At 40.2% G+C, this 12,262-nt stretch overlaps 1 protein-coding gene across 1 annotated transcript in view; it reads left to right on the forward strand.

The window, feature by feature from the left end:
• Positions 1 to 11,925, forward strand: part of LOC134089319 (selenocysteine insertion sequence-binding protein 2-like) — an 82,858-nt gene extending 70,933 nt beyond the window's left edge. Inside the window, exon 17 of the mRNA XM_062543760.1 lies at positions 11,063 to 11,925. Within this exon, the coding sequence (XP_062399744.1) occupies positions 11,063 to 11,193 (131 nt within the window). The 3' untranslated portion in view covers positions 11,194 to 11,925. The remainder of the gene's footprint in view (positions 1 to 11,062) is intronic.
• Positions 11,926 to 12,262: the final 337 nt, after the last annotated feature.

A 12,262-nucleotide genomic window follows, 5' to 3' on the forward strand; every position in this document is an offset into this window, starting at 1 on the left:
CTAGATCTAGCTAGCTAACTAGCCAACGAGCTAACTGAAATGGCAGCAGTCGTTCAGGACTCAGCACACCAAAGCATGACTTCGACAGACAAAAGGACCTCATTTGGCATTCAAATATCATAACAAGTGGCCCGCCATCATTTAGAAACTAAACCACGTAGCACTAGCATGACAGTTGTGTTTCAGTTTATCTCCGAGGTCCAAGGCATGCTTAAAGGGATAATCCGGAGTGAAAAGCACTTTAGATCAATTTTTCGGACTATTGGGAGTAGGGGTCGATATCGATATTTTTGGCCGATATTCTGCATTTTTATGGTTATCGGTATCGGCCATATTTTTCACCGATAAGCCGATAACTTTCATTTTGCAGCCGTTCTGTCCCTAACGCGGTCTCCACTGCCTGCACTCATCACTCTGAGCTCTACAGCAATGTCCCGCCCACCACACCATCTGATTTGTTAAGCACAACGAATCAGCCAATCAACACGGGAGGCTAAACGATGTGAAAGTCTGTTTCGAGGCGGAGAAATTGAACAACGGGAACGACTCGAAACGAGCTCATGTGTAGAAAGCACTGCAGGCTCTGTTGCTGGCACTGCAAGAAGTTGGCTAACAAACCTCTACACGAAAGTTGCAAAAGCGCTCATTAAATCATTAAATTAAATGCATCAACGCTCTACTCGTGAAAATGACCCACTGCAGCCAGGCTAACTTTGTAAGCCAGCAACAGAAAGCATTATCAGTCCCAATGAAACTGTAATGCTGTGCATTAAGCAAACAATCTCGCCGTTTGCTAAACGTAACGTCGGCTAATGTCTAATCCCCCTTGGCGACGTTACGCTTGTTAATGTGTTAGAAGAGTTAGATAGCATTGCAATCATAGAAAGAGATAGTCAAGGGAAGCCGAAATAAAACGTAACGTTAGTGTTGTGCAGGCTATTGATCCGTTTAGCGTTAGCCAACACAACAGGTTTTATTGAGACTTTAAAAATCACTAGCGAAATAAATGTGGCAGTGGTAAAGCCGTTCATGATAAATCCCCAAAGGTGATAACTTCAGGAAGTCATAACGTGACTCGGCCTCAGGTCCTAAAAGCACATTGCTTTTGTACATATACACATAACTTTATTATTGGAAGTGCTATTTGAACTTAAACACGCCAGTGTCATCCCAACTAGGTTCTCTTTTTCTCTTTCACCTCTCCCCCCTCTTCATGCACGCTCACACACGGTAGCCTACACACACGCAGACAGACACGCTGCCCAGCCTAGGAGGCCTATGAAAATAAACGCAAACTAATAACCGCCTAGCTACCTCTGCATTCTACAAGTTTTAATATTTACGCTAGGACTTATGCAAGCTATGTGTATAGTCTACATGACCAATTGAATTTAGAATGAATTCAGATGTAAATCCCATCCAGAAGTCCATTTGCAATAGGCTACAGAAATACGTTGGTAGGCCTATAGCCTATCTAATTTTGACAAACTGTATACCAGTCCAACTTTTGATTTGTTTTTAATTGATAATGACATTAAAATTGCAGTTTGATAGGCATCAGGCTGCTGGAAGTTATAAAAACAACTGATTTTTGCTATTTCTGAAAATGGATTTAGAGGGTTTTGCATTCAACTCAAATATTCCTTTCCTAAAAATGGCATAATTTTTACATTTATCGGTTGCACATATCGGTTATCGGCTTCCCAATTTCATAATTATCGATATCGGTATCGGCCCTGAAAAAACCATATCGGTCGATCCCTAATTGGGAGTACATACATTGAGTTGACACCAAAATCATGTAATTCGGATGTATTTTGAGGAAGTTCCAGTTCACCGTTTTTAGCCAAAACTCGTTAGCCTGGAAGTGACAGGGGTAAGTCCTTTCGCCGCTACAAAACGCTATTTTTATACCTCTTCTACTGTTCCAACTAACACTACACTTACGTGGTAGTGAGTAGAGGGTCCCTAAAGCCAAACCGAAGTATCCCCACGTCTTTATGTGGTCGGATAGAGAGTCCGGAATGAATTTAATCGAGTCAGTACCTTTCCGGAAATGTCGCTGCTGCAGCTAGCAACGCGTTAACAACATTTTGATAACATTTCCGGAAAGGTACGGACTCGATTAAATTCATTCTGGACTCTCTATCTGACCACATAAAGACGTGGGGATACTTCGGTTTGGCTTTAGGGACCCTCTACTCACTACCACGTAAGTGTAGTGTTGGTTGGAACAGTAGAAGAGGTATAAAAATAGCGTTTTGTAGCGGCGAAAGGACTTGCCCCGGTCACTTCCAGGCTAACGAGTTTTGGCTAAAAACGGTGAACTCGAACATTCTCAAAATACATCCGAATGACATGATTTTGGTGTCAACTCAACGTATGTACTCCCAATAGTCCGAAAAATTGATCTAAAGTGCATTTCACTCCGGATTATCCCTTTAACGTCATTGTTCACTCCCAAATGGCGTGTGACATCCTGCTAGGCAACGCCTCCCAAAACTCGCCTCTGAACTCGGCTTTAGGCAACCCGGGACCAAAACACATCTACCTTTCACACTGCGAACTCCCCCTGAGCCTGCTATTTCTTAAACGCTAATGTATCGTTTCTCAGTCTAAAAAGGGCTCATGACTGTGAGACAGTGGATAGAGACATCTGGAAGATCTGCTGGAAAACTTTTCCAAGCTGCTCTGCACAGTATTTCAGTTGTAACCGCAGATGTGATCTGGACCTGTGGGGTATCCTACGAAGCAAGTTAGACATATCTAGGTTATCTAGACATATCGAGGTTACACAAAGCCTTAACTCGGGTATTAAGTTAAGGCGAGACACGGCAGGTGAACATTTTGTTTTTCCATGCATCGGCCAATTTTGAGATTTTGTGCTAGTTTGCTACCTTAGCATGTATTCTTTCACCCTACTACAACAACAAAGTCCGGTTTGCACATTTAGGTGTTTATTTCGTGACATTTTGACTACTGGCCCCTATATATTTTTCCTAATTTCACCAAAAGTTCCCATTCTTAAGTGTCATGTCCTACCGTGACCGTGATCCGAAGCATATCGTGTGTGACACCGTTGGGAAGCTCTGTTCCTTGTGCATGACGCTATGCATCCAAATATGGGCATTTCCTTCGTATTAGCAACCAATCGCGAAAGTTTATAGGCGGGTCTAGGCTTAAGAACGGTATCTCAATGGCTGTGTTTTTATGGTTTCAAGGCTGTTTTCTCGAAACGAGTTTCCCCCGGTTTCCTCTCCCACTCTAAGCTCAAAAACTCCACTTCTGTATCACCTACATACACCAAACTTTCCAGTTTTATTCCTAAGTATATTGTGAAGACTTGTCCAGAGGGGTTTGTTGATTTATTATTCTAATCCTGATTTATATGACGTTTTATTCTTAAACATGAGGCAAAAATCAAGTTTTTATGGGTATTGACAGTATTTTCAGGTTTACTGGAAAACAAAATGAAACATCCATAAACCCCTCTGGTCTGGACATGTCTTTGGATTTACTATATATACAACATGAAAAAAGAATTTTGGACCTGGCTTTGTCTAATGTTGAGTTTTTGAGGTTTGAAATATATGCAAATTAGTGCATAATTAATGAGAACGCCTAATTAGCATATTCAAACATTAAAATACAGAAAACTTGCAATACATTTTTTTCACACATTTATGTGAGTAATCAGCTGGTGAAGTTTCATGATGATATCTGTAAGTTAATTTTTTTACCCTATTCACCTGTAGTGTCTCCCCTTAACCCCTCTGACGCAAAGTGCGTCAAAAAAATGCACACATTTTCTTTGTTACATTGCTCCGCTATTATTAGTCACAGCGAGATGAAACTTATATTGCAGGAAAGAGCAGAACCGGGGCTTTCCAACGATACTAGACACTTGTCTGTACGATCAAGTATGAAAATAAAATAAAATGATAAAGTTAAATCAAAGTATATCATATTTACAGTCTATATTGATCTGCGTTCACCGGCGCATCCAGAACTCTCGCTTGAATTACTCGCGGACCACGCATCGCACAGACATGACACGCATATCAAATGAAAGAGGAGAAGCAGAGCTTTGCATTGATACCAAATACATTGATCATTTCGTATGATAAAATCAGACGAAGTTACAAACAAATAATAATGTCATATAGCTTTGGCTACCTTTACTCTCGTTTGATTTCCTCGTTAAACCGCGATCAAAAAGATATGGCACGCATGTCAGATGAAAGAGGAGAGCTAGAGCTATCCACAGATACCAAATACAACCTTCTAGGCCATAAAACAGACGAAGTGACAGCAAAATAATAACTTAATTTAGCTCCACATACCTCGTGTTTTTGTGTGGAATAGCCTATGTTCATAATCCAATGTTATCATGTGTTTCTCTATGACAAGTCACGTTCATAACACGGTTTTGAGATCCTAGCAAACTCCTGTATGGTATCCAATTCAAGACTCATATTGCATCCAAATTAGTTTGACAAATAAACACTTTTTGCCTTTACTTTGTTCATTGCAATGCAGTAAAACAAATATTATAGAGAATCATCATCTGTGCACGTCATGTGTGCTACCGCAAACAAGTCATGTCAGATCAGCTAGTGTCACAAATATGGAGCGCAAAAAGTGCCAAAAAGTCATTTTTTCATCACTAAATAAAAATGGCCATTTATTTCTGGAAGGCACACACCACATATTTCTGTAAATTGCTCAGCCCCAAAGTATACCTCCACCACAGCGACCCTAAAACAAATCCAGCGCAACATACCTCACTAAGCCACTAATCGAGCTTCGTAGGACACCCCACAGGTGCTTTCTTAATCTTTGTCCTTCTCAAACATTCCACCACAGACTCAATTGTGACGATGATGGGGTCACTCGGGGTCAAACTAGTGATCTAGTAATCTTTCTCAAACCTGGTGTATAGAGAGTTAAGCTCATTGGGGAGGGATTCATCACTGCTGCCAACCACACACACAGGTCTGAAGTCCCGCACAGTGTTTACTGCTGCCATTGTCTTAAAACCCTGCCAGGCCTCCTGGAGGTTACCTTGTGTGAATTTCACTTCGATCTTACTTTTGTACAATGATTTAGCTTTTTTTGATGGCCTGCCACACCTCTCCGTTCACTTGTTTCTTCTCCAACATAGATTCAGTGTAGAACAATTGTTTCCTTTTGTTCAGGATAGCCTTACATTCTTTAGTGACCCAGGGTTTATTATTAGGAAAGATGGTAATTTCTTTAATGGGGATATGACATTATCTACGCAAACAGATATAGAAGACGATACACTGTTGACCTGTTCATCCAAGATGTACACTCAAAACATGCCCTTCATTCATCAATGCTTTCCTAACTGCTGTGTACTCTGGTGCAAGAAGGATAGAGTTATGATCAGCAGTTCCAAGAGGAGGAAGGGGTACAGATTTATAAGCCCCTGAAATAGAACCATAGCACTTATCAAGAACTCTGCCAAAACGTGTGGCACATATCAGTGGCGTGCGGTGAGGTCTGTGGCAGGGTAGGCAGTGGCCATTCACATGTGTAAATTCCATCCATACACTCGCAAATAGTACTATATTTTCATGGTAATACTCCTCCTACTTAGTCATTTCACAGAATCAAAGGCGTCACTAGGTGTGCATGAAAATTCGTTGGGGTCCTCCTCATCATATTTTAATAACAAATAGCCTAAGCTAATTTCCCTCACTGGACCTACTGGTATTTATGGGGGATTAAGAGGGGGGGGGGGGCGTTTTAACTGAGACCCAAACTTTTTTTTCTGCCCGTGACATGATGAATAGTGAATACCTGGTGCGTTGTTAGCTTCTTTAGTAGACCTGCTGCAAACGTGAGACATCTTGTAGGTACTGTTGATGAAATATAACCTCGTTTTCTAGCGTCTCGGTGTACTTGGTTGACCATGGTTATCCGTCTGGGTTTTTAATTAGCTAAACTACATAAATCCACCATTAATTTGTAACTGTAGGCTACCTCCTCCCTGCTGTTTCCTATCTGGAGTCCGAGCTGATGTCCCCGAGCCCCGTTGAGGCCGGACTGCCATTGGCTTATCTGCGTTCTAAAGGCAGCACTTGGCGGGAATAAGCATGCTTATGCTCCCCATAAACTTTCGCATGAATCATGTAATACGCATGCGCAACCTCCGAAATTCGCAGCATTGAAATGAATGGTGAGGATAGGCAGAGACCTTAAAAGCCTACCCTGGCCTTTGGAATCCAAGCAAGCTTCGGGACTGCTTGCTTGGGCGTTCCCACGGTAACCAGGCATGTTTGCTTTGCTGCGTAGTTCAGTGTTGTGAATCGCTGTTTGCGTAAGCCTTCACGTTTGAGTTTTTGACCTTAAATAAGCCGTAAATTTACTTTTTAGAATTGAAATTGCACTGCCTACCCTGCCTACCCTGACCGCACGTCACTGGCACATGTAATATATTGCTATTTTTCAATGATTTGTCCATAGGGCGGTGGTTGAAAATATGTTTGGATGAGTCAGGTGCAATCAGCTCCAGTCTATTCATAGTGTTCTTGATGGCTTCGCATTGGCTTTGGGGTGAATACAAACAAGAATAAAATATAGTTGGGGAAACTCTGGGAAACTGGTAGATAAAAAAGATGGAGTGACACGGCCAGGAGCTCTACATCAGGCATGGACAGACTCTCGCGAATGATGGCTGTAGAGCACCAGCGGTTGTAGATATAAAGACACATTCCGACTTCGTTTGCCTTTCCAGTGCTGCATTTGTCTCTATCGAGCCTTATTGGAGTGTTGAAGCCTTCAATAAAAAGCGCTTGGTCATCAATGCTACCATCAAGCTATGTTTCCGTGAATGCTAACGTGGAAGCATGATGAGATTGTGTAATGTCCTTTTCTTTTCTTGTCTTGTCCTTTACAATACTTCTTATTGTGATACAAGAAGCCAATGGCAAAACTTGCTATAGAGAGATATCCATTGTACAGTGGGCCCCATTTAGAAGTGGCCATTTCACTTGTGCTTTCTGTGATTGCTGCATGAAATGTATTACAACTTATCGCCAAGAGGTGGCAGTTTAAGTCCGCTGCAGCATTGCCGGTTGTCAGTGCAGTTGAAGTAGACTACTGTACTTAATGTGGTTGATCAACTAAAAATAAACGATGTATTTGGTGATGACGTTGTGGAGGCCTAAATTCCGAGAAGTTAAAGATGGATAGATAGATAGATAGATGATACTTTATTGACCCCCAAGGGGAAATTCAAGAAGAAGAGCACAAGATAAAACTATCTAGGCTACATTTTAGTGCACCGGCCCGCAATGTCTCTAAGGGTTGAATGAAGCGAGTTCGCAAGCAATAGTGTATTTTTCGAGTCAAGAAACATTCTTTATTTTCAAATGTCAGGGAGCATTTGACTTTTGAAAACCAAATAGGCCTAGTAGTTGTTAGAAGGGCAATGTAACCATTGTGTCACCTAATGCAAGACAACAATGTTGCCACGGTGTTGCTTACGTGGTTAATACAACCAGTGATGGGCAGTAACGCGTTAGAAGTAGTGCGTTACTGTAATCCGATTACTTTTTTCAAGTAACGAGTAAAGTAAAGCAAAATCAGTAATTAGATTATCGTTACTTTCCTGCAAGCAGGCTGCGTTACTGCGTTACTAAATTGTGATTTTAATTGCTTTGAGACTGTCTGGTGACAATCAGTAGCCTATAACGTGCAACGCATTGCGAGAGATGTAAACAACAGACGAGACAACAGAGTGCGGGAGAGAGCATGACCATGCTGCATTTAATAGCCTGCATGAGGTTTTCCTAAACTTTTCCCATAGTTACAGCTACTGTTTTTGTTTTACCACCGACATCGCGCCTATTCCGAATGTTGTTGCAACTGTTACATCTGCAGCATCGATGAAAGATTGGAGCGTGACATGCAGGTTAACTGCGCAACGTTTAATTGGAACTCAGCAGTGACGCTCATTGTTCATTTCACATAATCTGAACGAATTCACGTTCTTTATTTACAAATGTGTTGTATGCAGTTCATAGTTCACAGAAGTCATTTATGCACAACACTGCATTGGATTCTATTTTATATGATGGAATATGCAGAAAGAATAGAATTAGGCTGAAAGGTGTATTGCTTTATAGCATATTCAGGTTGTGTAGCCTAGCTAGTGTGTTTTTGAAAAGTAACTAAGTAAAGTAATTAGTAAAGTAACTAATTACTTTTGGAAAAAGTAATCAATAAAGTAACATAATTACTTTGTCAGATAAGTAATCAGTAACTAATTACTTTTTCCAAGTAACTTGACCAACACTGAATACAACACACATGTCCACCAAATCTGGTCCATGGGGAAGGGTACCACATAGCGGTTATCTCCCCACGGTGTGATGGGCATAACTATGCCAAAGTTGGTTTCCCGTAAGAAGAATATACTGTATGTCCGGTTGCAGGAAAGCAAACTTGTGTATAGTTATGCCCAACATTACATACAAGCTAGTTGAGCCTGTTCTGCCTCCTGTTCAGAGGTGGAAAAGTCCAGCCTCATTAAGTAAAAGTCCTACCACATACTGTATCTGTGCAATTTATTAATTAAATCAGCTGACAGCCAGAAGTGCAATTGCAAAGCCAGCAGTAAACAAAAGAATGTTGTCACTGAGAAAGAATTTGAGGTTATTGTATACAAAAAGACAGGTTATTCAAAGAGTTAGACAGATTTATTTTGCAATTACACAAGTTATTTGTTTGCGAATTTTGAATGTTGTCTTTTAATTAGTATATTTTTGTTTGAAAGTGTTGTTAGAACATTCTGTATACTAGATCAGGGGTCTCCCAACAGGTGGCGAGCTACCACCTACCTATTTTCAAATATCTCTCCAAAAATTTGAGGAAGATGTTCATAAATCTGACAACCCAGTCACTTGGGAAAAGTGTTAAAATTCCTATGAAATCAAATTCACAGTCTTCAAAGAGAGAAGGTAAATGAGTTGAAAGGAACCTTTAAAAACAAACCAATCTTATTCAGTCTTGGCTGGAGATCAGCTATGTGAATACATGGCATGGTACTAGTAATATACAGCGCCCTCCACAATTATTGGCACCCCTGGTAAATATGTGTTCTTTAGCTTCTAATAAATTCATTTTTTTTCCAAATAATATAGGACCACAATGAAAAAAAGCGTAAAATCCAACCTTTAATACAAGTGCATTTATTTAGAAGGAAAACAATCCCACATTAAGAAATCATTATTCTTCATAAAATCACCTGTTCCACAATTATTGGCACCCCTAACAATTCCTAGGAAATGAATGTAATTAAAGTATTTCTGTCATTTCTGTCATTTCTACGGTAGTTTACAAAGTCAATCAGAGTATGTAGGAACATTTAATTAGTAATTCTTAACATCCTGTTTCCCTGGGCTATCAATATGATGTGACACAGAGGCCATTTCTCTTCAACATTGGAAAGACAAAGGAACACACTGTTCAAGTAAGGCAGATGTGTGTCGACCCTTCACAAGTAAGGAAATGGCTATAAGAAAATAGCCACTCGCACACCTGCCCATATCTATGGTCAGAGGAATCGTTAAGAAGTTTAAAACAACTGGAACAGTGGTAAACAAGCCTGGAAGAGGACGCAAGTTTATTTTGCCACCACGCACAGTGAGGAGGATGGTAAGAGAAATAAAAAAAATCTCCAAAACTCACTGTTTCAGAATTGCATCAAATGGTTGCATCTTGGGGTCACAAAGTCTCCAAAACAACCATCAGGCGCTATCTACATGCCAACAAGTTGTTTGGGAGGCATGCAGGGAAAAAAACCTTTCTCACTCAAAATCATAAGCACAAACGTCTGGAGCGGTACTGGGCCTTCAACTGGGACCGTGTGCTTTGGTCAGATGAGACAAAGTTAGAGCTTTTTGGCAACAAACACTCTAAGTGGGTCTGGCGTAACAAAAAGATGAGTATGCAGAACAGCACCTCATGCCCACTGTGAAGTATGGGGGAGGATCGGTGATGCTGTGGGCCTGTTTCTCTTCCAAAGGGCCTGGGAACCTTGTTAGGGTGCATGGCATCATGAATGCTTTGAAATACCAGGACATTTTAAATCAAAATCTCTGCCCGAAAGCTGAAGATGGATCGTCACTGGGTCTTTCAGCAAGATAATGACCCTAAACATATGGCCAAGTCTACACAGAAATGGTTCACCAGACACCGTATCAAGCTCCTACCATGGCCATCTCAGTTCCCAGACCTCAACCCCATTGAAAACCTGTGGGGTGAGTTGAAGAGGAGAGTGCAGAGGAGAGAACCCAGGTCGTTGGCTGATTTGGAGATTTTGTGCAAAGAGGAATGGTCGAAGATCCCTCTTTCTGTTTTCTCTAATCTTGTGAAAGATTATAAAACAAGATTAGGTGCTGTTTTATTAGCAAAAGGGGGTTGTACAAAGCATTAACATCAGGGGTGCCAATAATTGTGGCACACATGATTTGATGTAAAATAATTATTTCTTAATGTGGGATTTTTTTTCCTTCTAAATAAATGCACTTGTATTAAAGGTTGGATTTTACGTTTTTTTTTCATTGTGGTCCTATATTATTTGGGAAAAAAATGAATTTATTAGAAGCTAAAGAACACATCTTAACCAGGGGTGCCAATAATTGTGGAGGGCGCTGTAAAAGCTCTCAGCCATGTCCATTTTGTCAAAGTAGTTTGACCGTTTCCAATCCCTGCTCTAGATTGTCTTCAAAAAAAACCTATTGCAGTGACTACGTGGCATCTTCCTATGCATTTGTTATATTTACTGAAAATAAAAAAGCCCCTCATGTTGTGTAACTTAACCAAGCCCAAGCTTAAAGTTGTTCACTGTACAATCAAGTCAAGTCAAGTTCATTTGTTCGTCTCCCTTATCATGGTACAATGATACCATAATAACATGTGCAATATTATTTTGGTTGTCAACAGAATGTAAATTCCCTTCACATTCAGATGATAATTCAACTTGATAAACTTACATGCTGGTATGCTAAATCTTTTTCTTTGTTGCCAGTGACACTGTGGAAGAAGATGCTTGAAAAGGGACTCGGTGACAGAGATGAGAGGTTTTCCAGTATCAACACTGAAGATTTAGAGCCATTGAATGAAAGTACGACTACTTGTTTACTACCAGACACCAGATAAACCAGCTGTAAAAAACTAGAATGCTATGATGAACCTTGAGTGCCTCAGAATGTTTGGAAAAAAATGCAGATAATATGATTTAGTAACCAAAATACTCAGACATAAGTAGATTTCGAAGCACTGCATTCATGAGAGACTGTGATTATTGTAAATAATTGAATGTGCTTATACTGTATTAAGATTGTAAATCTGTTAAATGCTTAATAAAGTACAAGGAATACCTTGGAGACCACCTTGATATTTTGGATAATGTATAGAGAAATGGGAATGTTATGACATCTTTTTATTGTCTCCCATTCAACTGGGACATATTGGCCCTCATTTATGAAACGTGCGTACGACCAAAACCAGGCGTAAAACAGGCGTACGCTTGTTTCCACGCAAAGTTTGGCATTTATCAATGTGAACGTGACCGGTGCTATACGCTCAAATCTCACGTCTAGTCTGAACTCGCGTACGGAAGTTTTTCAGGCGGCATAGCACTGTGCAGCAGTAAATCGCCGGTGGATTACAAAGTTGATGAGTTGAATTTATGGACTCTCGGACATAACTCTCGGACATAACACCTTTCCTGTACATGTGCAGCCTATTTGCTTTAATGTAGCATATTATATTGACACATTTGATGGCTTAGAATAGCCATAGGAGATGATTATACTTTCTCTTTGTCAAATGCAACATTTATGAATTATATATTTTAAATTATTTTCAAAGGGCAAATTTCAGTGTCTTATGGTTTTGTAATGAATGTATTTATAGTATGATACGTTCTCTCTGCGAAAATAAAGTCTGTTGCGCTTAAATCGCTCTAGTTTCCCGCCTTCCTTGATGACAGCTTCTACAACCCCTGGCAAAAAATATGGAATCACCAGTCTTGGAGGATGTTAAATCCAGTTGTTTAATTTTTTAGAAAAAAGCCAGATCACAGACATGACACAAAACTAAGTTCATTTGAAATGGCAACTTTCTGGCTTTAGGAAACATTAAAGGAAATCAAGAAAAAAAATAATTAATCAGTAACAGTTGCTTGTTTTAGACCAGCCAGAGGGGAAAAAAATATGGAATCACT

This window comes from Sardina pilchardus, chromosome 8, assembly GCF_963854185.1.
Source record: "Sardina pilchardus chromosome 8, fSarPil1.1, whole genome shotgun sequence".
In the NCBI taxonomy this organism is placed as follows: domain Eukaryota; kingdom Metazoa; phylum Chordata; class Actinopteri; order Clupeiformes; family Clupeidae; genus Sardina; species Sardina pilchardus.